This window comes from Glycine soja, chromosome 8 (assembly GCF_004193775.1).
Source record: "Glycine soja cultivar W05 chromosome 8, ASM419377v2, whole genome shotgun sequence".
NCBI lineage: Eukaryota > Viridiplantae > Streptophyta > Magnoliopsida > Fabales > Fabaceae > Glycine > Glycine soja.
In genome coordinates, this window is record NC_041009.1 from 13264936 (window position 1) to 13285554 (window position 20619).

The 20619-nt window shown below is 31.9% G+C and overlaps 3 protein-coding genes across 3 annotated transcripts; 1 reads left to right on the forward strand and 2 right to left on the reverse strand.

Annotated features, from left to right (window-relative positions):
* Window positions 1-1487: 1487 nt before the first annotated feature.
* On the reverse strand, window positions 1488-3313 carry LOC114421338 (transcription factor bHLH52-like). The gene is made up of 2 exons (XM_028387218.1): window positions 2603-3313; window positions 1488-1712 (listed from the first exon to the last, which is right to left on the reverse strand). Exons 1-2 carry the CDS (start codon window positions 3311-3313, stop codon window positions 1488-1490), a joined length of 936 nt encoding a protein of 311 aa, XP_028243019.1.
* Window positions 3314-5752: 2439 nt separating this feature from the next.
* Window positions 5753-7593, forward strand: LOC114421341 (transcription factor bHLH52-like). Its single transcript, XM_028387222.1, has 2 exons — window positions 5753-6453; window positions 7378-7593. The coding sequence occupies exons 1-2, from the start codon at window positions 5758-5760 to the stop codon at window positions 7591-7593; spliced, it is 912 nt and encodes a 303-aa protein (XP_028243023.1). The 5' UTR covers window positions 5753-5757.
* A 3707-nt stretch (window positions 7594-11300) lies between these two features.
* Window positions 11301-19476, reverse strand: LOC114422089 (thiosulfate/3-mercaptopyruvate sulfurtransferase 2-like). The gene is made up of 12 exons (XM_028388287.1): window positions 19214-19476; window positions 18114-18311; window positions 17405-17464; window positions 17066-17128; window positions 16101-16225; window positions 15822-15984; window positions 15616-15675; window positions 14623-14681; window positions 13350-13431; window positions 12752-12815; window positions 12589-12656; window positions 11301-11847 (listed from the first exon to the last, which is right to left on the reverse strand). Exons 1-12 carry the CDS (start codon window positions 19313-19315, stop codon window positions 11752-11754), a joined length of 1140 nt encoding a protein of 379 aa, XP_028244088.1. The 5' UTR covers window positions 19316-19476; the 3' UTR covers window positions 11301-11751.
* Window positions 19477-20619: the final 1143 nt, after the last annotated feature.

Sequence of the window (20619 nt, forward strand, 5' to 3'; positions counted from 1 at the left end):
GGGAGCATTATTTACAGAATAAAAAAAAAGAAGGAAATAATTAAAGCGGGGAAAAAGAATACAAACAATCATGAAAAGTTTATGAGGATTTATTCTGTGCTTTGCTTTCTTCTCAATTTCTCTTCAAGTAGGTCTTGATTGAACACTGTCATGATTCGTCAAAGTGATGTTAACAAATTCTTCTGGAACAAATTAAGCACCTTTTCATCCGTGTACCACTTGTCTTGAACAATGGGAAAAACAACCGGGGGTATAGATTCTTAGAAGGAGGAGGTGATTTATCTTCCTGCGACAGATAGCATGCAAATATATAAGATATGCGTTTGAGCATTAAGAACAAAACATTTAAAGATGAAAAATTCAAAGTATATATTGATTTGATAATTTCTTCTTTTTTTTTTTTGAAAAATTATTTGATTAATTCTAGCTACTCTTTTTTTAATTCCTCCTAATGTTGTCAAATAAGATGTAGAAATTAATTTTACAGATAAAGTAAAAGGAAATAATTAAAACAATGAATATTATAAAAGGAAAAAAAAAACTGAAAGCAGTTATGTAAACTCAGTTATATATTAATGTGTTATTCTTTTACCGAAAATCTCTCTTATGTTGACCATATCCTCGTCGATCTTAATTACTAACTGCTTCCTTAGATCTCTATCTCATTGTTTTGTTTCTTTATGTTTTATTTTTTTAATAAAGCTACATATGTGTATGAACAAAGAAAAAAAAAATACAAATATTGACATATCTCACAAGGTACGAGGTTTTAGTAAGTGTCGTAAATAAAATTTTAATAATTTTTCAACCAAATCTAATATTAGTTTGCACTTTCTGTGCCTAATTTAAAACCATCAACAATAACCTTAAGATAGCTTTGCTTAAAGTTGACTGCCTTTGTAATAATAATAATAATAATAATAATAATAATAATAATAATAATAATAATAATAATAATAATAAAGACCTCTAGCGTAATCTTTTTCTTTTTTATGTTCATTCTACCTATAGCTTAATTGTTTACCTACTTACACAATCAAAACTTGACTTTGCTTAGGTTAACTTATGTTTTAATAACGAATCAGTAAAATTGGGATGGCATGTCTACCTTAATTTGCTACAATTTGTTGTTTCACGGAGTGATGATAACATTATTTGGTTTATTGAAGGATCCTTAAGAAACTTAGCAATTTGATGATAAAAAAAAAAATCAAAACTAAAAACACTGGTTCTTCATATATGCAAAATGAATTTATAATTAATCTAATCTAAACTTGGAAAACAATGGTTCTCTCTTACATGCAAAATGAATCTAATCTAATTTAATCTAAGCATGGCTCTTTGTACATGCAAAATGCACTAGGGACTGAATCTAATCTTAGGCTCAGAAGAGGGCACTAATTGCAGAATAACAACAACATAGAAAATAAAATAAAATAAAGCAGCGAAAAAAATGCAAACAACAACGCATCATGAACATGTTCAGCTTATGAAGATTTAGTCTTGCTTTGCTTCTTCTCAATGTCTGTCCCAATCAGCTGTTTAAGATCCTCAAGGATGGTAGGTCTTGAGTGAACATCCTCGTGATTTGTCAAAGTAGTGACAATTCCGTTTGGAACAAAGCACCTTTCCTCCGTGTACAACTTCTCTTGAACAAGGGGAGAAACAACTAGAGCGTGTATATTTTCAGGAGGAGGTTCAGCTTTATCTTCCTGAGACAATTAACAAAATAATTTAAGGAGATACGAAATGAATTTGAATATTAAGAAAAAAAAAAGTAAGATGAAAAATTGAAAGCATTGATTTGATAATTTCTAGCTCATTTTAAGGGTGGTAAATCACGGATGGCCCTATTTTTCAATTCTTCCAAATTTTGTCCAGTAAAATGAAGTAAAATGAAGAAATGCATTTTATAACTATTATAAAAGAAAGTAAAACATGGAATATTAATAATAATAATAAAGGAAAAACAAGTGGAGAATTTCATGTAAAGCAGTTACATAACAAACACGGTTTTTAAGCATATTTCTTGCTCTGGTGGAAGTCTCTTAATTATATAGATCCTGTCCTCCTCTTGTAACTGTTTTCCTTAACTTTCTTTAACCAAAGGAATGAAAAACAACATGGATACAACAGTGGGTCATAGTTTAGTAAATTGCATATAACTAACCAACTGGGGCAATTCAGCAATTTCAACTTGTATTTACAAAGAAGCAACATGGAGTCACGGAAGACATGCAATGGACTAAACCTTAATTACATTACAGCTTAGAAAACGTTTCTACGTGAACAATAATAGCATACTCTAACTAATTCTAATTAAGCAAGTGTTCACACTTACTAGATGACCAAATATGCAATGACCCAGCACATGCATTCGGATTGTTAAAGCAAATATTGAGGCATCGTCACATATGAACTAATTAAAAACATTAAAAAGAGACTCTATTAAGCATTTGTCACCAAAAAAATAAAATTAAAAGAATGAAAAGATTGACATTAAAAGCAATTAAAATTCAAGTGAAATAGAGAAGTTTCATAACTTAACATCATTTGCGACCCACATGGTTGAAAATATGGCAAGAAATTAACAGTTACATACCTCAAGTATGTTCATGAGTTCAAGCATCCCAACTTGGGCTTGAAGGAACTTAACATACTTTGCAGCTGCATGAAGCATCTCAGCTGTGTTCATCTTGGGTCCACCAGGAACCAACTTCCCAAGCTCTTGAGTCTTCTCAGTGATCTTTCTTCTCCTTTCTCTCGGCGGAGATATTGGTCTCTTGGTACCTCTCTTCTCACACTGAAGATCCACACAAGGGTCTCCATATTGTGTAACCTCGTAGAAGACTGGTTGTTGGAGTTCCTCTGCTTGGAAGGAGGAGCAATTTTCATAAGGCACAACAAATCCATCTATTAAATTGGATAGTAGGGTTGGTGTGGTAATCTCTTGCAGTGAAGAGTACACGTGTTCTTGATGTTGTTGTTTTTCCTCGTAGCAGCATTTTTTGCGTTTTGGGCATGGGAGAAGATTGTAATCTTCATGAGTCGGGAAAATGTCATCACGACTAGTGAGTGAAGTGAAGGGATCATAAGGATGGTTGATCCCTGGAGGATAGAGAAAACCGAAAGTTGGGTCAATGTAGTTCTCAAGAAGCGTGTTTGAAAGGAAGAAGCTTTCATCTAAGTAGGAAAAAAAGTGTTGGAGGTTTGGTGCTGCTACTTCTTCTTCTGGCATGGCTTCATGGAAAGTGTTTGTTTCTAAGTTGGAAATTTGAAGAGTGTCACAGTTGGAGTACGTGCTTAGTGCCATCATCACAAAACAACCTGCAAATATTAAAAAAAAATAACAATTTAGTGGATACTTAAACCAACATATATAGAATAGAAGAAATTGTGCATTAATTCGTAATTCTATATATATACAATGCACATGCATTCGAGCCTAGTGTAACGGTTAAAATTAAAGCTCAAGTGATGTAGAAACAGGAAGAAGAAGAAGATAACAACTAAGAAGAGACAAGACTTGAGATTTTAGTAATGTATATGGCACGCACAAGCACAAGAATCTTTGCTTTAGATATTTGTAGCAAGTAGTAGAGTATTTGTGTGCGAGACCTGAGAGATACGACGATGTTGTTGTAGATTTGAGTGTGAGAGATTAAGGAAAAGACTGTGTGAAGACTTCTATGCATGGAAGCTATGAAAAGAAAACTGACTCTATCCTCACTCGGCCCTCTTTGTGGGTTCAGATAATTTAGGGGAAGTTGCTGGCAGTTATGGAGAATGGATTATTAGCATTTTTTTTCTTTTCTTTTCTTTTCCTAGGTGATCGAGAGAGACAAGAAAATAACACAAAATTTTAGCCCTTGTTTTTATTTTAACTGCTATAATTTCAGGGCATGGTTGTGATATTTTGGACCTTTTATGTAAAATTGATTTTTATTTTTATCTATTTTTGTCAAAAGTACTGATATTTTAGCTCGTTTTTTTATGTAGTTTCTTTCTGCTTTAGGGATTTTATCCTCTACTTACTTTGGTATAATAACGCTAAATTTTAAGTCATGAACTATTTTTAAAATATAATTAACAAGTTTAAGTGAAAGTAGAGAATGTTAATTATGCAAATTAAATAACTTTTCATATAATATAAAGTGATAATTTGAATGAGTTTCACTAAACTTAGTTTTGTTAGGTAAGGTGTAGTCTAGTTATAATTCATAAATTGTTATAAATATCATGATACTGACTTCCATTCTTTGGGATAAAAAAAAAGTTATGTTTTGTTAATTATAAGACATGAATCGAATTAAATACAACATATGTGTTTGAGCATATAATTAAAAAACATATTTGAAATACAACCACTTTCAAAATACATCATCTTCTCTATATAGTGACATATTTGACATATTTTTATTTTAGAAGCACATATATGATGTATCTCAAGGGGTAGGGGTTCAGGTATTTGGTATTCCAGCTGGTGTAGGAATCCCATTGAAAATATCAGAAATCAGAATCAGCCTGACAAAGCCATGATATGATATACGCTATTATATATATCTGTTATTCTCCTTCTGCATAAATCGTGACAGGGATAGTCAAGTTTAGTTTTTAAGTTTAAAACTCAAGTTTTTTTAATTTTGAAATTCTTTAGTAAACGCTTGCGCATCTTTGTGATTGGTGAGAAAAATACCTTGTAGCACATCATTTTGGTAGTGGCATCTGATAAGATGGTTCGGCCAATAAAATTGTCAGATTCCAATTTTACTTTCAATCAATAAAATAATTTTAAATTGTTCTTAACATGTTCTCCTCAATACCACAATTTGTAATTTTGTATGGTAGAAATTAATATTCCTGTCATAAAATATATTTTCAATACAATTTTACCCAAAATTTGAAGACAACTTATGCCGAAAAGTATGAATATGCTTATGCGCAATTATGCTTAATAGTTTTTCAGTACGGTTATATTCATGGTATTTTTTTTTTTGGTCAAAGTAAATGCAACTGGCAATTTCAGATTTAAAATCTACAAAGCAGTGTGAAGCTACACAAAATCCCAGCTAAATTAATGTCACAACCATGCACTGAAATTGTATATATTGTATAGCAAAATGAAAAAAATAAAATGGGGACTGAAATGTTTTGTGCCATAATTTTTCTATAGGTACCAAAGAAAAATCATAAATGTAATGTGAATTTTATTTTAATTATAAAAAATAAATAATTCTCATAATTCATTCTCCGTAACTGCCTACAACTTCCCCTAAATTGTCTCCACTCACAAAGCAGCAAGAGGCAGAGTGAGGATAGAATCAGTTTTCATAGCTTCCATACATAAAAGTCTTCACACTGTCTTTTCCTTTTCTCTCACACTCAAATCTACAGCATCGTATTTCTCTCTCTCTCAGGTCTCTCTCTATTTCTCCCTCAAAGATGCTCTAGCTATATGCTAGAATTATCTAAAGCAAAGATTCTTGTGTCTTGTGGCATGCACAAGCATGACTTAAACTTCATGTCTTGTCTCTTATTATTTTCTTCTTCCTTCCTCTACATATGCATTAGACCATTACACTAGGCAAGCTTGCATGTGCATGTTTATATCTAGAATTATTAATTAATGCACCATTTCTTCTATTCTATGGTGGTTATAGAATCATCAATTAATGCACCATTTCTTCTATTTCTATGTTGGTTTAAGTTTCCACTAAATAGAACTTGTTTTTCCATGTTGCAGGTTGTTTTGTTACAATGGCACTAAGCACATACTTCAACTTTGAAACTCTTCAAATTCCCAACTTAGAAACAAACACTTTCCATGAAGCCATGCCAGAAGAAGTAGCAGCACCAAACCTCCAACAGCTTTTTCCCTATTCAGATGAAAGCTTCTTTCTTTCAGACGCGCTTTTTGAGAACTATATTGACCCAACTGGTGGTTTTCTCTATCCTCCAGACGTAAACCCTCCTTATGATGGGGACATTTTCCCAACTCATAAAGATTACAAACTTCTCCCATGTTCAAAACGCCAAAAGTGCTGCTATGAGGAACAACAACGACAACAAGAACACGTGTACTCTTCTTCATTGCAAGAGTTTACTACACCCACACTACCATCCAGTTTCTTAGATGGCTTTGTTATTCCTTATGATAATTGCTGCTCCTTGCAAGCAGAGGAACTGCAACAGAAACTCTTCTCCGAGACACAATATGGTGATACTTGTGTTGATCTTCCATGTGAGAAGAAAGGCAATGAGAGAACCATATCTCCACAGAGTGTAGCGGCGAGAGAAAGGAGAAGAAAGATCACTAAGAAGACTCAAGAGCTTGGGAAGTTGGTCCCTGGTGGACCAAAGATGAACACAGCTGAGATGCTTCATGCAGCTGGAAAGTATGTTATGTACCTTCAGGCCCAAGTTGGGATGCTTGAACTCATGAACACACTCGAGGTACGTGACTGTTGATTTCTTGCCATAATTTTTAATCATGTGTGTCACAAATTATGTTAGCTATGAAACTGCTTAATTTCACTTGAATTTTAACTATTTTAGTAACTTTAGTGAATTCACAGTGGAAATGTCACTCTTGTTTTTTCCTTTTAATGTTTTTAATTGGTTTTTATTATGTGTTGCTTCCTCAATATATATTTACTTTAACAATCCGAATGGTGAATGTATGTGCTAATTTGCTAATTGCTGAGTATTTTGTCATCTAGTACGTGTGAGGACCTCCTTAAATTAGAGCGTTATTATTGTACAATAGATATATAAGGATGATTGTCTTCTGTTTTGCTCGATCATTAATTGGTAAATACGAAAGTTGAAATTGCTTATTATTGCCAGATATTTGGTTAGTTATGTGTAGTTCACTAATGTATATGACCCACTTTTGTATCAATATCACTTTTCGTTCCTTTTACTAGAGAGACTTAATATATCAAAAAAATTAAAAAAAAAAAAAGAGAGAGTTTTAAGGAAACGGTTACAAGAGGAGGACATGGTCAACATGACAAATGATAACATAAGAGTGACGTTCAGAACAAGAAATATACAAATGAGTTTTTGTTATGTAACTGCTTTGTGTGTAATTTTCCAGTTTTTTTATATAATATTTCATGGTTTACTTTCTTTTGTTTTCGTTATAAAATTAATGTCTACATGTCTACACTTTATTGAACAACATTCCGAAGAATTAAAAAAAGAGTCATCCCATCCCATGATTTAACACCATTGAAATTAATGAAGTTAGTAACTTACTCCAAAATTATCTGGAAAGTATCAAGTCAATCTTTGAATTTTTCTTCTTAATTTATTTCTTATATTTTTAATTAAGCTAGCTCAAACTCATATCTTATATTTTTCTAATTGTAGCAGGAAGATAAAGCTGAACCTCCTCCTGAAAATCTACACGCTCTGGTTGCTTCTCCCTTTGTTCAAGAGAAGTTGTACACGGAGGAAAGGTGCTTTGTTCCAAAAGAAGTTGTCACTACTTTGACAAATCACAAGGATGTTCAATCGAGACCTACCATTCTTAAGGATCTTAAACAGCTGATTGGGACAGACATTGAGAAGAAAGCAAAGCAAGAATGAATTAATCTTTACAAACTGTTCATGATCTGTTTGCATTTTTCCATTGTTTCATTTCAATTCCTTTTTTTTCTTTCTTTCTATTTTATTGTTTTCTGGTAAATATTGCCCTCTTGTGAGCCAAGTTTAGATTAGATTAGATTCATTTCGTAGTTCATTTTCCATGTTGAATGTAGAGCCAAGTTTAGATTAGATTGGATTCATTTTGCATGTAAAGAAGAACCAAGTTTAGAGTAAATCAGATTCATTTTGCAGGTAATTAAGAACCACCAAGTATTTCAGTTTTTTGGATGTATTTTTTTTATCATCTAATGGTTAAGTCTCTTAAGGATCCTTCAATGTATACCAAATAATGTTACCTGCATTCTGCACAGTGAAACAACAAATCTTAACAAATGGTAGATATGTCTTCGCAAATTTATAGACTAGTGATTTTAAGTGAGTGTGATAAGACAAGAAAAAAAATTGTTACAAACAATGAGGTGTGTACAATTTTTGTTGTTAAGTATACTAAACTATATCTGCTTTTAATTTGACCTTAACACCTTAATTTGATATATACAAAGAGGATCTTGTATCTTCCAACAACATCTTCTCCATACACATAGTTAGGAATTGTGGCCCTCTCATCAAAACATGCTGATTAGTTTTTTTTTCTGAGGTAGTATCAAAGATCAAATATGTCCACCTCCACATCTTTTACTTTTCTGGTACAGATACAGTTGAAGAAGGTTTCAACTCAAGTCACTTTGTATAAATTCTCTCTATTTTACTTTATGTGTCACCTTGACTTTAGAACGAGTAGCATGCTGCAGGAAACCTGTTTGATCTTATATCCACTACCTTAATTAGTACGGCTTCTAGTAAACAATAAACAACACAGTTCCAGCATGTTTGGAAAATGTAAAACACAATGATACCATTGTACATTTCAATTGCGTAAATGTAAGATCTTCAAGAGATCACTAGTTTGTTCTTAATAAAATGCTGATTTGTTGATGATTGAAGGTTGAAACCGTGAATTTTCCTCAAATGCTTTTGCTGGTTACTACTTATACAAATTACGGCAAATCAATTGAACTTAAAACAAAAGTGATTGGTCACTAAAATTATTTATCTGCACAACAAATTGAAATAGACAACTTCAAGATATTAAGAAATGATTTCATTCCACAAACAGAGAAGTTAAAATTACAACAAGAAAACAAAAACATGGATTCCTACACATATAGCACCCACAGATAAAACAGAACCATATTAAACTAATTCATTCCTCTACAATTTGCAGGGGTTCGGCTGTTTATTCTTTTCAGTCTCACTTCTCAAGCCATTGGGGTTTCCCGGTCAAGAATACACGGCCCAAGAGCATTCCAAATAGCGCCACACAACACACGCGTATATTTGCCTTTACAAAAAAAACATTTCGATTAAAAGAATTGTCTTTTAATTACTGTCGACCCTGCGCATGGACTTAGTTGTTATTAATTGCTTCATTGCTAGAGTTTAATTAATTAATCTCTCCCTTTCAAAATGACATTCTTTTAAAAAGTTATGATATACTAATTAACAAATACTCAACTTATACAAATTTGACAAAAATATTCTCAGATTTTTTATCTACGATACACAGGATGCCCATGTAGTCAAACTTACATTCTAACACGATCTATGATCAAAATAGACTCATGTGAGACTCATCATGAAAATAAGTTTGTAAAAGTGATCCAAAAAGGTTAATCGGTCGAGAAACTGGCAGCAAAAGGGCATAATAAAGAACATTTGGATCCTTTATGCAAAGCCATTATTTAGGGCCAAATGCCTACACAGTACAACACAACTTTGATATTTTTTTCCCTAATGGAATGTTACGTACGAACCCGCATTTAAGAGTCTCAAAGAAATGATCCTCACACGTGAAGCTTTGATAAAAAAAAAAAAAAAAAAACATCTTTCAATCCATGCATATACATCTATATATTGTTTCTTTTTTTTTTATGTGAGGGATGGGATTTGATATTGTAGATAGGAGAATCTCATACATGAAAGAGTCATTATACGCCCAATATTTGTTTACTACTATAGCAAGTGCAGCACAAAAGGCAACCACCATGAACACAACAGACAGAAAAAGGAAGAAAAGGCCCGAGAGTAACTTCCACGGCAACATTCTTTGGAATTCTTTTTCAGCATAACGCGATGTGAGGATCCCAATGAATATCAACACTGAAGTGGCAGAAGTGAAGAGAGGCACTGCATGCATCTGCTAAAATATTTGTTTGTCATGCCTAATTGGAATGGTGACGTCTAATTGTCACAATTATTTGTTAAATGTCATACAGTGAAGGCAAAATGTTTTTAAATGCTAAAATAAAAATCAATTCAAATAAATAAACATTTAGGTATAACATTCAGATATAAATTATCCATTACATTATCAATGACAAAAACTAAAGTACGATAAATGTTCAACAATGATCTAAATCTAAAACACTACGCGAATTTACTATAGAACTACTTGCAAGCACTAATCTGGAGCTAAGAACAAGCCAATGGATCTTGCACAATATTTCTTCCTTAATCACGTATCACTTATGACTTCTAAGAGTTCCAAAAAATCCGTCAAAAAAAAAAAAACTTAGGAAGCCTATAGGAACCATTATGCATGGGCAATCGATCCTTGCGAAGCAAGAGTAACAATCCCTTGGCTAATAGCTTCTACGGTGTCACTCAGTGGAGGGATAAGTTCTACTTTTAACTCTGTATTTCTGAAAAAGAAAGAAGAAAAATAATAATATTTTGTCAACAAAACATCTACTTTATAAAGGTTGCTCATATCTAAAAACATACCACAAAAATATTTCCAGTAAGTGATGTGGCTACTTGTTAAGTTTTTCTAAATTTATTATATATATTTTTATAATTATATCATGGAATAACAAACCATTTTAAATTGTCAGCTTTGCAGTATAATAATAAGGTAGAGACTTTTGTGTTATTCAGTTTTGAGGGGAAAAAATTAGACAAAAAAAAAAACATAACAAAACAAAACAATACAACACGATGGCAAGCAAAAAGATAAAAGCGGTTAAGTTGTTTATTACCAAAGAGAGTGTGCGAATTGAAACTGATACGTGTATCCATGATCATGGGCTAAAATTTATTAAAAGATAAATTTGATAGGCCTCACGTCATATTTAATATATTTAATGCCTCTCTTTCTTCTTGATTATTGATTTGTAATTTTTAATAAATTTTAAAGTTAGAGAATCTATTTGAAGGTATGTTAAAAAAGTGTGTTCCGAATACTTTTAGTTGGCATAATTTATTAATTAAATCTTAAAACTACTAAATTATTATATTATAACTATTCATTTCTGAATTTTATTTTTTTTGCTATCACATTTCTGAATAATTTACATATTATAATTTTTTATTATGAAATATTTTTATTATGGTGAAGTAATCAACTTATACATTATTTGTTTATACTTTTTTCTATTTATTTTTACAATTTTATCGCGGTCAAATATAGTTCTATTTGCTTATCTGTATATTATTTAGCTATATTTACATGTAGCATTATACTACATTTTTTTAAGATACCATACCGATACTCATCCATTTAATCCATGCAACATATCTTTTTGCGTAATTTTTTCACACTTACACAATCTAAATTTTCTGAAAGAATAATAGATTTTATAGTCAAATCAGACTATAACAAGAACTTTTCATTGAGTAACAATTGTCTCATTCAAATTTCTATCAAGATGGCACGTGTGGATTAAGTTTCCACGGGTAAACACACCCCAAAACAGTGTCCCAACAGCACTGATTAATCATTAGTGCATAAGTGTGTGTGGTATGATCGTAAATTTTATTTTGTAATTTTTAACAAACCCAACCATTTCCCATTTCTATGAGACATTTTTTAACAACCCTATCATTATTTTTATAAGCCACATGATAGGATTTAATATTAGTAACATTTGACATGGAACATATTTGCGATTCTCAAGAATCTCAACCACAACTAAACCAGAACAACAAACAAACAGTAAAGCATAGAAAAATTGGTGTCTTCAAAATGTTTGACAAATGGATACAGCCCCTTCACTTGCAGATACTTTCTGGTGGCATGCAAATTTAGCTGTATTGAATTCATGAAGTGTCAACAAGTGTATCAGATTGTGCTCCCCATTCAGTCCAAGATCCATCATAAACTGCAACATCAGACTTTCCAAGACGATGAAGACCCTGAAAAAGAAGGTTATAATCAAAAGTAAGGAAAAGAGATTTCTTCTGGATCAAGGCTCTAACACAGACCAGCCAGCAAGTTCCAATTTTCCATGTCATGAAGATACATAATCACATGTTTTTACTGCTTCTGAATGAAGCTTCTACTTCTCTCAGCAGAAGATTAAATTAAATATATTGCAATTTATATTTTGAATGAAACAAAATTTCAGTCCTGACCATTATTACCCGTAGAAAAGCTATGCGTATGTGTCTTTAAAAATTTAAAACCCTAGGTCATATCAGCCTATTTTTATACTTTCAGACTTCCCGTTCGAGATATTCAAGTGTAACTGAATATAGGTATATCCCATCTAATGAAGATAAGTGTCAACACTCCTAAGGAGAGGATGCGAAATCAGAATTAAATATGGAAATGCAATGAAAGAATGTTAATTGGAAAAGCTACCTCTGCTTATTAATCAGGAGGGGAAAAAATATACAAGATAAAAAAAAATATCTGTCAAGTAAAAAGTGAAGCATAGGAAGGTTCTGACTTCTGAATATCCTTTCTAAGCAAATGAAAAGTGGAAGAAAAGGAAGGGAGTGACTTATGAAAATCCTTTCTAAGCAATTTTTCCTCTTTTATAACCATGGAGAGAAATAGGGATTATTTCATCCATAAATTAAGTAATTTTATCCATTCCCTTTCCCAAAGCAACAGATATCAATATATTCATCCAAATAGAGGGAGGGATGTACCAATGCAAGAATGCAAGCAGTTACGCCCGTTCCACATGAAGTCACAGCTGGGCTTTCCACAGAGATGCCTGCAGATCAATAGAAATGTCGACATTAGAGTTAACAAGATCAAAGAAATGCAAGAGATTTAGCATTACAAATATCCATCAGAAGACATTCACACCTTCTTGTTCAAATCGCTTCTTCAACTCATCTGCTGGTAACAATGTCTGTGAACTATCTAACAACTGCAAATAAACACAATTAACATTGATTGAATAGTCTGCAAATGCATACATACATAGTACATGCATATATACGCCAACCAGATCTTAAAATAAGATTAGTCAGTATAACAGAACTAGATCAGAATTTAGGGAAGCATATAATCTTTATTGATTGAACCAACAACCTACAAATTTATATCAAGATCATACTGGCAAATGACAATAGAAGTATGGAAGATACTGATATAGAGAACTGTACTCTCCCAATCTACTAACAGAGCCTCCCACAAGCTTTTTCAGTTTATTTCTCTAGCTCTCGCAATTACAACAACTCCATTCAATACACACGTTCTCATGTTATAAGCAGCCCTTATTGAATACATGCTTAATTAAAATGTTTATACAAATTTGCCCTAAATTTAAGAAGTCAAAGCTAGATGCAAGACAAAGAAGGCATAAACCTAAGACTGGTTAGCAAAAACAGTGCTATAGATAGAAAATCTAAAATGTTTCTCTGGGTAATCAAGACACAACAGAGTAGACCATATGCTGCACCTGGGCAAAAGGGATGCATTTGCTACCAGGTACATGACCACTTCTGATTCCCTTTCGAGGCTCTTGTACAGCTCCATCAAACCTGCCAAAGGATTAAAATCAACATAAACCCAAGAAATGCACTTTTAAAAAAAAACTCAAGAAACATTTTTTTATATTACAAGAAAAAAGTAAATACATGGAAAATAAAGTAACTTGGAAAAGAAATCTACTGACATATAGAAACAACTACCAAAGTCTTCTCCCACTAGGTGAGGTAAGATGTCTACCACTAAGAAAAGGATAAAATGAAATATCCATATGGAGGAATGCCAAGGTATCAGTTTTCATTAGCCATGGAAGTAATTGCATATTATAGCACTGTTGGGTCAGAGAAGGTGGCTACTACATGCCTTTTGGGGGTGTTTTAGAACTGTGGCTGTCATGCCCAAAATCGCAGCATAATGGGGTTGTGAAGCCACTACGGTGTACAGGTACAAAATACCCTTTTTTGCCCTCCTTTTCTGTGTTTTCCGAGCCTCTTTTTTATATTCTTGTGAATTATGATTTCTCCTGTGTTTTGTCATTAGAAACATTAGAGTTTGAAATCCTTCACCAATGATGCACACAAAAACATTTAAACTTGAACTCTGTTTCAAACTCTGACACTCCAGACCCACTGCTCATCAACAACATTTTTGCTCAAGGCTGCATCGTCTGCTGGTCTGCTCAATCATGCACATCCTTCATGCAGGTCGCTGTTGTCTGCTCACACCCTTCACAGTTTGCATCCTATCTCTCTGCTACATATCTTTGTTCTCTTTTTGAGTTCTGTAGAGTGCAAACTCTTCACAGTTCACACACTTAAATTGTTCACAGTCCTCTTTTTCAATGCTTTTAACAAATCACAGTCCTCTTTTCCTATGCTTTTCACAAATCACATTTTCCTATGTATTTCTTTTTATATTAATTCCATCATCTTCCTTTTTGCTATTAACTCCATCAACTTGCTTAAAATTTGGTGCAGTACTACTTTTCACACCTTATGTTCTTTGAATTTTGTTGTTGTCATCTTGAAAACAATGCCTTAGATTAATGGTGATTTTGTATTTAGATTATTACTTGTGATTGTTAGTTATGGATATGCCTTTGATTTACAGTAATTTTTATTTTTAAGCATTTATGTGTATAATAAAATTATTTAGCATGTATCTATAAAAGGATTGATAAGTATGTTAAATTGATATAATGTGAGGATATGAAAATATAAAAGGAATTAAGGAAAGCAAAATACCTAGGCTTTGATCGAGCATCTATGTGTTGGTGAGTTTTGTCCTCTATATTTTTCTTTACCTGAAAGGAGAAATAAACACAAAATAAGGAAACATTTAACTTAAAATATACTTACAGGCGTCCAACTTACATTTGATACCTCTTCTAGTATTAGTTAATTTTTATATCTGATAGACCGAGCATTTCCAAAGAATATATCATATTGCCAAACAGTACCAAGAACCATATTGCATAAATGTGTTCAACTTTTCTAGTGATTGTAACATGAATTAGGAAGATTTCAAGTAGATTTATCTGCAGTTACCAAGTTTCAAATTTTCAATTCAAGTTATATGATTATAATTCTTATTACACAAAGATGTCAAACCTATGATCATCATCAGACTCTTTCTCTGATATATAGGGCTCAATTCCATAAATAGCCCAATTAAGTTTTTTGAGTTGTACAAATATAAAAGATTATCAAAGTATGAGTATCAAGACTTTGGTTGAGACTAGCAAGAAACACCACTTTCTATATACAACTTTACCAGATATATCATGAATGTCTTGTAAACGGTATCATGTTTAAGCTAAATATTTCTTAAAGATAATGGCTCCACATGATCTTGTCACAATTTCATATTGTTTCTTTAAATTGTCAGAGATCATATTTTCTAGACTCAATTATTGATAGCATAGTAATTAAATTGTTAGAAAAATGAAGTGAGACAAAAGCAGGAAAATGGTTCATAATGAAATTGGGCTCAGTTTCAAGCTACTTAAGTCTTTCTCAAATTGCAGCTGCTACTTCAAACCTAACCTCATCCTTGTGGAAACTAATTATGGACTCTCCAGCAAGAAACTTTTTGATACTTTTACAACTATCAACATTCTAAACATTCATTTTTCTGAAATTTTGTTCTCCTATCACAATACATTTATTTCTTTCAGCAATCAAGATATGCATATTCAGAATTGCATTTGATATGACACTAATAATAAAGCAACCAACCTGATCAATGTTCCAAACAAGATGTGGCTGAAATTTAGTCTGAAATGTGAGTGGGCCAACCTAGCAAGAAAAAAGTACATTAGAGAATCAATGCACTAAAACAAAAACAAAAAATGTCAAATTCAACCAATTAATCAAGGAAAAACAATAGAAATTCAAAAGAATAAGAAATCATATTAAAATAGATGGAAAGATTCCAAACTCACTGTCTGTCCCTTATATACTTTCTCTATAGCCTCACTAGCAGCACTGGCCTTAAGAATAGCATCACTTGAAGCACTGGATTCAACATCATAACCTGATGCACGCCATCTCGGCAGGCCACCATCTAATACCCAAACTCTGTCATGCCCAAATACTCGGAACATCCTTTTAAGCAGAAGGAAAAGAAAGGTGTTAGTTAAAATAAATAGCAAATTCCAATCCATGATTCCATAATCCACACAATATACTTATATTCTTTTTTGTACAACACCAAGGCTTACCACCAAACACGAGCTGCACTAAATAACCCTTTTCCATCATAAACAACCAAATCATCTTTGTTCTCAATGCCAAGAGCAGAAACAGCAGCAGCAAAAGCTTCCTCTGATGGCAGCATATGTGGTAACTGATCAATGAATACAAGTTAGCATTCACATATGATAAAACCTTTACCCGGCATCTATAGAAGGAGGAAAAGCCAGAAATGTGGCCTATCCTCCATTGAAATAAATGGGCCATGGGAGCAAATTAGGCCATGTGATTGACCAGAACAAAAGCAGTTCCAACCAAAAACAAACTATAAATAATCATGTAACCTATAAGACTACTCATATAACAAGACTCCAAACAAATGAATAACCTTAATATTCTAACCCAAAAAAACATTTAAAATTTTATAACCAGCAGAGAAAGAGTCCCAAGAATCCAAATAGTAAACTAGTATAATCAAGAATTAGAAATATCAGCCAGTCATCATTCTAAGGTCTCTGAAATTGCCAAATATCCTTTGGTAGTTGGCACTAACATGCTTGCTAGGAAGGACATTTCTCTTTCTTCATCCAATTTCTGTAATTTATAATTTACTACTGCAAGATCATAAGTTTACTGACTAGATATGTAAACCAAAGTATGATATAAGAACAGCTCTAACATAAATGTATATATCGTATAAAATTGTCAAAAAGAATGAAATATAATATAAAAATCTCAGAGAGAGAAAATATCACTAACAGAGTTGAGGTGAAGTGAAATATTATTCAACCTAATGAGAGAAAGGTTACACCTCAGTTTATATAGGCAGTTACACAAAGGTAACTTCCACTAACTCTAACTGTCAACTGACTCTAGTCAGTTAACTATATCAGTACAATAAACTGTAGCCAATCCTATACATAGAAGCTAAGAAAGGAAAAACAGTCTATCGATTAAATATACTCCTATATATAATAAAAAGAGATTGGCTTACTTTTGTAGTCCGATCTGCTATTCCATCTACGTCAAAGAAAAGGGCACCAGGAATGTGAGCAACCTGTTGTATATGGTGTTATACAAAGTACACATTAATTGAAGATGGTAGACAGAAAAATAAATTTAAAATTATATAATAAGGTTGGTTGGACGGTTAAGGGAGAAGGGAAGTGGGGAAAGGTCGCAGGTTCGATCCCCTTTGCTAACATAAAATAACAATTAACATTTGCCAATAAAAAAAAAAAAAAAAACATATTCAAGTGATATCATATATCATTCAATTGTTCAAAACTCTGAAGTCCTGAGAATGTGATTCCCAACAAAATCACATTGATACCTGATATTCTTGAATTGGATTCCTCTGCTCATCCGGCATGTACCACGAAGCATCTAGTACCTGAATAGAAATTATAGAATAGCTAAGATAAGTTTTAGTACTTAAATGAATATTCAAATTCAATAGTAAATTAGGATACCATATATAAAGGCATTTTTTTTCAGACCATGCATATGTAGTAAGGAGTTTCAAAGAATTGGAGATAATTTCAAATTTTTAATTGTTGGCAATTACAGCAGATTGACCAGATAGCTTTGTTATCACCTAAATAAGTGATTGAGTGATTCAGGAACAAGTTGAAGGAAGTTGTGGCCATAAGTACAGTCTTTGCTAATTTTACTAGATATCATTCATAAAAATATACTCATGAAACAATGTGATTCTCCAACCAGACATACAGTGATTGCATCAGTACCCAGATCATTAATTACAAAGTAAGTGATCAAAAGAACAGGGAGTTTTAGTTAAATCATATACATACTGCATAGTTTGACAATAGCTGTCGCAACTGAGATCTATGGTTTGGCACGACAGTAGCAGAGTTCAATAAGTAATTAAAGGGATCAAGAGGAATTTCATTTTCCTGAACCTAATTAATTTAGTAAACCTGGAACTTTCAGTGAAGGCTGTTTACTTAATTTCAGCTTCTACCCTATCATTAATGTAAAGGAAACTGCAACCAGAATTGAATAAATAATTTTCAACATACCTTGATATCTGGCTCCTTCAGGTTATCATAAAGCCAATCTACAGATACAACTGGCTCATTTGTTGATACAGATTGTGTTGAATATGTAGCCCTTCTACCAACTGAGGAAGAAGCCATACAAGGAGCCCAACCAGTTGTTTTGATGTTTTGGGATGTATAGGCTGAGACTGGGACAGCTCGTATACAAAACAGCCGTTTCTGCAAGTAAAAGAGGAATTATATAATAAGATCTTGGAAAAATAACAAACAAAGATCAAGGGGAATCTTGAGGTCAATAAGACAATGCAGAAATAAATTAATGGGTAATATTGATCAAGATTGGCTTTTTAAGTGAAATAGAAGAACAAGTCTTCCTACTGTCGTTAATATATAATTGAATTTCTTTTTTAATTGCTTCTATCAACTTTTATACATAACAGTAGCACCAGATCCTGTTTTAAGCATTTATATATAAATGCATAAATCTGTATTTCAAAGACTAGCTGCCATTTATATCAAATTATCAGTGATTCACTCATATTCATAATATTACTAATTCAAAAAATGCACCTACAAAAATTAATACTTCTTCCATTCCAGTTGATGACAAATTGGTACCATCTCTTTTAATCCATTTCGTAAGAACAAAAATTAAAATTAATCCCCGCCAGATAGTGTTCACTTCAAAAGGAACATGCAAACACCCAGCCAGCCATACCAATGTGTTATGAACATGTAGATGGTGCTTCAGTTGATACACTTACTTCAACACCAAACACTGAAAAATTGAAGTTTTATGAAACATATGCCATGGGAAATTATGCAAATATATCACTCTACTGATCAACAAAAAAGAACAACAAAACAGGAAAAAAAATGAACTAACGCATACCCCAATTCCGACACTCAAAGTCAAAACTTAAATGAGAAAAACCGAAAACTCAATACCCACAAATCGAAACAACCGAAGGATCACACAAAGACCAAATTTTCAAAGGCACAAAACGTCCATTCTCATATGGGGGAAATCAACACAGGAATTAAAAAACACACACACACACAAATTGTAGGGTGAAAAGGGATACCCAGATGAAATTTCACACAGAAAAGGTGAAGCTTACACTGAATAGAGAAGAGAGAATCTGTGGCTGGTGAGTGAGGAACGAATAAGGATGGATCAATCGTTGGCCCAAAAGCATCTTTGTGAAAAGGGTCGAAGCCATTTTTATTAACGACCATATAAAAGAGGGGCCTCGGATAACTCGAACAGTCACAGATTGTGACAAAATGTAAAACAAAAATAACAATGACAAGTGAGTGAGAGAGTGTGCTGTTTCTCAACTTTGGGAATCTTTGTGCAGCTGAAGGTGCCACTGCCACTACTCATCAATGTTGAAGCTACATTTTATATAACTGATTAAATTGTGGTTTTAATTTTCAAGGGCTATTTGTTCATTTTAAGTTATTGAATTTCAAAGCTTTTTGGGTGTTTAATATTTTATTTTTATTTATAAAATTAAATTTAAGAGTTTGTTTGAAGGAAAATAAATATCTCATCTCTTAGATAATTATATTAATAACTAATAAGTATGGATAAAATGTATGAATATCAATATTATTTTTTTAACCAAGATATCTCTCTTCTCTCATTTGAAATCCAATGATTAATTATAAAAAGTATTAAGATCCACTTAATAGGAGACATTTCCTATAATTATTAATATTTTAGTATTTACACAATAATTTATCTTTTCTCATTTTTACTTGTGTTTGACGTGCTAACACCGCAACTAATAAAAAAAACATCTTACAATTATATTAAAGTGTCTTTCTTATCTCTATTTGAGTATTTATATATTTAATATCTTTCTAAGTTTCAATAATTGTTAAAATTATCGATATTTAAAAATAATTTTATATCACAATTTAAATTATTTTTTCAATCTAGAATATAACTAGTCATTTAGCTTGATAAATGTTTATTTTTATATAATTAAAAATAATATTAAACTAGCTATTTTTAATATATAAATTATATTATAATTAAAAATATAATTGAATATATATAAATTATACTTTGAATTTATAGTGAATAATTTAAAATTATGATATAAAATTATTTTTAACTGATATCAATTTTTTAATTAAATAAAATTTAATTTAAAAATAAAGATAAAAGATTATAGATTTTTAAAAATAAATCAATATATCATTGGTTTGAATGAAATTAAACTCATTCCCCTAAAAAGGGTTTTGGATTTCAAATATTGTAGATGAAACAAATATGATTGGAAGAAAAGATCATATCAACATAAATAATCATGTTTCTAAATAGAATTTAATCATCAATAAAATTGATGATGATTTACATCAATGTCATCGTTACCCAAGAAATAAGATTAAAAGAGATAAATATGTAATTAAAAAATTTAAGTATACAAATAAAGATAAAAGGAAAATATACGTTTTTTTTTTGTTAGTTGTGGGAATGATGTATGAAAGACATCTTTTTTCAAAATGAGATTGT

Excerpts from the sequence above, each read along its gene's own strand:
- LOC114421338 (XM_028387218.1), bottom strand. The coding sequence starts at position 3,313 with ATGGCACTAAGCACGTACTCCAACTGTGACACTCTTCAAATTTCCAAC. Across the intron at positions 1,713-2,602 it reads AACTCATGAACATACTTGAG|GAAGATAAAGCTGAACCTCC; the intron begins GTATGTAACTGT and ends TAATTGTCTCAG.
- LOC114421341 (XM_028387222.1), top strand. The coding sequence starts at position 5,758 with ATGGCACTAAGCACATACTTCAACTTTGAAACTCTTCAAATTCCCAAC. Across the intron at positions 6,454-7,377 it reads AACTCATGAACACACTCGAG|GAAGATAAAGCTGAACCTCC; the intron begins GTACGTGACTGT and ends TAATTGTAGCAG.
- LOC114422089 (XM_028388287.1), bottom strand. The coding sequence starts at position 19,315 with ATGGCTTCGACCCTTTTCACAAAGATGCTTTTGGGCCAACGATTGATC. Across the intron at positions 18,312-19,213 it reads TTCTCTCTTCTCTATTCAGT|AAACGGCTGTTTTGTATACG; the intron begins GTAAGCTTCACC and ends TTTTACTTGCAG. Across the intron at positions 15,676-15,821 it reads AAGTATATAAGGGACAGACA|GTTGGCCCACTCACATTTCA; the intron begins GTGAGTTTGGAA and ends TTTTCTTGCTAG.